At 57.1% G+C, this 5,623-nt stretch overlaps 1 protein-coding gene across 1 annotated transcript; it reads right to left on the minus strand.

Moving 5' to 3' along the window:
* Positions 1-5,317: 5,317 nt before the first annotated feature.
* LOC309599848 (feather keratin Cos1-2-like) lies at positions 5,318-5,623 on the minus strand (the record flags this gene model as incomplete). Its single annotated transcript, XM_082331704.1, has 1 exon — positions 5,318-5,623. One exon carries the CDS (start codon positions 5,621-5,623, stop codon positions 5,318-5,320), a length of 306 nt encoding a protein of 101 aa, XP_082187830.1.

Here is a 5,623-nt window from a genome sequence, read left to right on the forward strand (position 1 = left end):
CAACTCACTTGCTTCCGAAGGAGAAGAAGGGGAGCGAAGTGGATGAGAGAGTGAAAAGCTGGGGTGGCTTTTATAGTGGTCTTGCACTGCCCCAGGTCCAGGGGAAGCCTGTGTGGAAGTAATAATTTTCTGAGAAGCTCATCCGAAATGCAAAACATCCCAGCTAATGATACGGGCTGTGTTTTGGTTTCCTGCATGGCTGCCTTTTCATTTCCTTGTTTGGCTGTACCCGCTCCCCTTTGAAGGCTCCTTTTCAGCACTGGGGTGGGAGGCCCGAGGATTCCTGGGACAGGAGCGCATCGGTGCCTGCAGAAGATGAGCGCCAAGTGCCGGAGGGGTCGCGTGCAGGCTGGGGACATTGGCCTGGGGCACTCGCGAGGGCTTGTTTGCAGCCCCATTGGCAGGAAGGGCCCTGCTGCTCCCAGCCCTGCAATCCCCGCCTGGATGCCAAAGGGCTCCCAAGCGGGACCATGTGCCGCGTTCCCCTTTCTCCCACCCTCCGAGACCTCTCTGATGGTCACTGGCCATTGCCTCCGCAGGCGGGTGCTAAGCGCTGCAGCGTTTGACTCTCTTCCTCCTCCTGCTTCTCTGGGGAGGCCTTTGTGCACCTCTTGCGCCTCCTCCGCTCTCTCTGAGGGTCCCTTACCAACACCACCCCCACCCCCCCCCACCACCACCACCACCACCATCAGTGTGCCTGGAGCCTTGTCCTGTCCCGGGCTGCTCCAGCCCGGCCCTGCCCTGCCCTGCCCTGCCAAGGGGCTTCCCCGTGTGTCCCCGGGCAAGTCCACGCGTGCTCATGTGTCGGCAGGGGTGCTTGCTTAATTGCCCTTGTGTGCATACTGGAGCTGCGTGCAAGGAAATTCCACATGGGCATGAGGAAAAACTCTTTTACTGTGAGGGTGGCCAAGCCCAGGAGATACTGCCCAGGCAGCTTGTGCAAGCTCCATTCTTGGGGATATTCAGGAGCACACGGGGCAGTGTCGTGATCAACCTGCTCTCGTTGAGGCTGCTCTGAGCAGGAGGGTTGCACCTGACCATCTGCAGAGGCACCTTCCAACCTCACCGTTTCTGGGATTCTGAGCCTCGGCGACCGGCCACTCATTGGTCACGATGCTCAAGATGCCACTGCACTTCCTATCGGTGGAGAGGACAAGCTGCTTTGGCAGCTGTGTGGCCCAGCTCTTCCTGCTCGCAGTCGTGGCCTGCGACCGAAATGTGGCCATGTGCCAGCCCCAGGGGTCCCCGGTGTCATGCGAGGGAAGGTCTGTGCCATTGCGGTGGCAGGCCTGAGGGCTGGGGCCACTCTCCCCTTGTTGGCGCCAGTGGCGCTCACCCTGTGTTTGCCCAGCCGCAGCCCCAATGACATTGACTGCTTCTTCTGTGAGGTACCGCCCATGCTGGCCTGTGCCGAGAGCTGCTGGGCTGGTGTGCTCCTTGTCTCCAAAGGTGGCACCAATGCCCTGGTGTGCAGCCTGGCCTTGCTGGGCTCCTGTGCCTCAGTGATTCAGCTCTCCACCAGGGCGGCAGATATGAGAAGAGAGAGGCAAGGCCCTTGCCACTTCACTGTGGTTGTGCTGTTCTTCGGGCCATGGTCCCTGATCTTCACCCGCCTCACTACCAGTCTCTCCCGGGACAGAGGAGTGTCCATCTTCAACAGTGCTGGTGCTGCCTCTCCTCAAGCCACTGCTCTAGAGCCCGAAGAAACACAAGGCGAGGGAAGCGGTAAGAAAGTGGGAAACAGAGTGGTATTCGCCAGGATGTGCAAGGGTGGTGGAAGGCCTGGGAGCATCCAACTGGGGCAAGTTTCTTTCTGGAGGAGGGGAGATGGGACGGAGAAGGAGGGGTTGCAACGACAGTGGATAAGGATCCACACACTGGATGGGAAAGAGGCAGAGGAGAAAAATGGAAGGCGAGGGAAGGCAAGGCAAGGCACGGCAAGGCACGGCAAGGCAAGGCAAGGCAAGGTACAGAGCTCTTTTGATGGGTGCCTTTCATGAGTTGTTCTCCATCCACAGGGATCGCTTGGCTTTTCGGGACACAATGCTCACGTGCAACAGCCATATGTGGAATTACTCTGAGGAAACAAGCAATTTGCAGGCAGTATGTGTGATTGCCTTGATCACAGTGTACGTGGCTCCTGTGGTGAATGACTGGCTGCTCTGGAGGTGCGAGGTGGTGCAAGTCATCTCGTGCTTCCTTGGGATTTGGTGGGGGGGGGGGGGGGCGGCTCTGCGGGCACCCCATGCTACAGTCAGTGGGACCGCTTGGTGAGCAAAGTCCACCCCAGCGCAAACGACTGCTCATGGGGGGAGAGATCTGTGAAGGTGTTCTGTTCTAGAGAGACAGGCCTCTCTGAAATCGCTGGCATTTGCTCTGAGTTTTCCCTGGCGCTTTGTTTGCACTTTGCGGGGACAGCAAGTAGTAGTTATGATCTGAAAAGACACGGAGAAGTCAAGAAGAGGAGGAGCTCTCCTGTTGGGGGATCGCCGCTACAATCCATGGCTGATCGATTATGCGGTACGGACAGCCGTTCCCTGTGGGACACCGTTGACAATCTTTCTACCATTCCCAGTGGGCCGCCTTCCCCTTCTCCATACAAAATACAACCAGTGTCATGGGTGGTGGCTTCAGCCCCGTGGCCTTCTCTCAGGTAAGAAAGACAGACTGACCATGTGGGCAGAAAGCCCCGGGAGGAAGGAGGTAGAGCTGAATGTCCTGAGAAGTGCTGGATGGAGAGGGCGAGGCAGAAATGGGGATCGGTGTCATCAAGCAGGAGAAAAGCAGCGCTGCTCGGCATCAATGTGTGCCGACACAGATGCTGCCCTGTGTCTGGCTGTGCGCTGGGTGGCCAGAGAAGTCGACCAGGGAGCCTTTTGCCCTGCTGGAGATGGGTGTGAGGGCTGTGTCCGTGGCTGCCTCCTTTGTCTCCTTCTGCCTGAGCACTGCAGTGCCAGTTCTGGGAACTGTCAGCAGGCTGCCACCTGCCTGTCGCAGGCGTGCACGGCTCCCCTTGGGCAGCCTGACCATGTGGGCAGAAAGCATCCCAGGCTGGGATGCAGCAGAACTTTAATGAGTCGAAAGAGGGGAAGGAGGTCCTCTGAGTGGGGGGCCACGGTGCAGGGAGCACCAGGGGGAGCTAGGAGTCTTTGCCCCTTGGCCAGGGTGGAGTTCGCACTGGGCACCTGCCTGCCTGCCAGCCCCCGAGAGGGAAAGGGGCGTCAGGTCCTTCCTCGCGTGGGGCTTAGCAGGTGCTCAGAGCCCAGGGGAGCAGAAGACAACAGAGAGAAGAGAGAGAGAAAAGAGACTGAGAAACAGGCAAGCTAGAGAAGGGCCATGTTTTCAGAGAGCCCAGGCGCGCCTCTTCCTGCCTTTCTTTGTGGCTGTTGACGTTATCGGTCTCTACAACTAACTTTCACAGCAGCTCCTAATTCTGTCATCCTGCAGGTGCTGTCCTGGTCCCAGCACGCAAGGGTCAGGCACTACAAGCTGTTCGCTGGGGCTCTTGGCAGCAGCAGACCAGGGACCTGGAGCAGGGGCACAGCACAGCTCCCCTACCAGGCCATCCTGCAAGAGGTGATGGGCATTATTGTAATGCCGGATCCACACTGAGCCGAGCGCTCTAAGCTCCTGCGTCAAACTACTGGTCATCTTGCTGTCTCCAGCCTTCTAGTTCTTGCTGCAGAGTCAGGAATATGTTGCGTTCTCCAGGATCATCTGAATCGTGGAGCCTTTCCCTGTGCAATCACTGACTTCCACTTTTTCCAGATTCCATGGGAAAGACCACTGTGAGTCAGCAGAAGGGACTACTCATACTGGAGGAAAGAGACACCTTCCAGACCACCTGCTTTTATCAGATATGCGACTTTGGTGCCATGTTCTGACACTAGCAGAGGGGACATCTGCTCTTTATCACACAGCAGCTGGCCCTAAGCAGAGCAGCCAGCTCACCACATGGCTGAGCACCATGGGGAAATACAAACTCCAGCAGCTGCAGGAATTCGAGGTCTCTGATGCTGGTTTGTGACTCTCCGCTGTCCATGAAACCCTAGTGCAGGGAGCTTCCACAGCTGGGAAAAAAAAATGTGAAAGGGAGTGTTTCTGTGCAAGGGTGAGCTCTGGGGCCACCTCTCTGCTGGCTGTGCTATTTCACCTCCACAGCCAGGCATGTCCAGTTAATGAACTTCTTTCTCAAAGTAGCCGCTCTTCAGAGGATGGACAAAGTGGTAAGACAGCCTCTACAGAGGAAATTTTCTCTCTCCACATCCCAGGTCAGGATGACACTCACTGTGGGCTACACAGGGCTCTTTTGACCTGGTCTCACTGCATGGTTCCAAGGGCTGAAAGAGACTGGTAAAGGTTCATCCAAGTCCAGCAGTCCCGTGTCAAAAAATTTTTGGTCTCTGCAGAAGAATTTTTCCCGCAAAACAGAAAGGAGGGATTGTTCCCAGATGGAGCATTTATGCAGAACAAAAGGGATCCTGGCATGCAGCTTCTGTGAAAAGTGGACCTCCAACGCGTAAGAGAGTGGAAATTTCATGGCATGGGAAGGATTGCCAGATGTGGACCACGTTATGCTGGTGCCCTAGAGAAACACAGTGGCGCTCTGTGTGCACTTTCCCTTCACAGTTTAAGGTTGGCCATGAGTGTCATTCAGAGTAGAATACTTCTGCAGCTCGAATATTAAAAGCCTACTGGTTTTGTAAAAGGCAGAGAAGTTTAGAAAGCAAAGAGTAACCGAATGTGTGACTAAGCACACTCTGTGCAAGCCTACGTTAACAGTCATGGCAAAACCATGCTCAAAAACGTCATCCCAGAACCAACCTAGAGCAACATGTCTCTCCCTGGGCATCTTGGGAAAGAGTCTGTAAGGAAAAGGATGACACAGAGGCATGGAATGGGATTCAGCAGAATTTTAATGAGGCAAAAGAGGGAAACGAGGTCACTCTGAGTGCAGGGAGCACCAGGGGCAGGTGGGAGTCTGAACCCCATGGCTGTGGCAGAGATCCCACCAGGTCTCCATCTGCCTGCCCCAGAGAGGGAGCAGGGCCAGCAGTTCTGCCCTAGGCTGGCTTTGTGGGGCTCACGGCCTGGGGGAGCACAAGAGAACAAGGACACAGGAGGGAAAGGAGAGAGCGGAAGAGGGGAAAGGCAGGCATGGGCCATGCTTTCGGAGAGCCCAGGCTGGCCCTGTCCCTTTACAAGGGCTGCTGGGGTTGCTCAGCCCCTCTGGAAGCAAGAAGCCAATGCTCTGTCCCCAGTCCGGTACCATCTTGTGGGTCCCTGGGGGCCTTCCCCAGGGCCATCGCCAGCAGCTTTAGCAGGGGAGGCACCGGCTGCCACAGTAGCGGCTGCCGAAGCCCGAGAGGCCAAAGCCGCCAGAGGAGATGGGCACTCCCTGAGAGCTGAGGATGCTGCCAACAGCAGCGGAGGTGGAGGATCCCACGGCGGTGCTCTGCGGGAAGGAGCTGAGGATGGGTCCGGGCAGGGTCACCACCACGGGGGAGGGCTGGATGATGACGGTGGAGTCCTGGCACTGCCTGACACAGGGCTCATTGCAGCTGTTGGCCAGCGGGGTGGGGCCGCAGGGCTGGCAGGGCAGGCACGGGTTGTAGCAGGACAT

Source organism: Platalea leucorodia, assembly GCF_965183815.1.
Source record: "Platalea leucorodia genome assembly, chromosome: 22".
NCBI lineage: Eukaryota > Metazoa > Chordata > Aves > Pelecaniformes > Threskiornithidae > Platalea > Platalea leucorodia.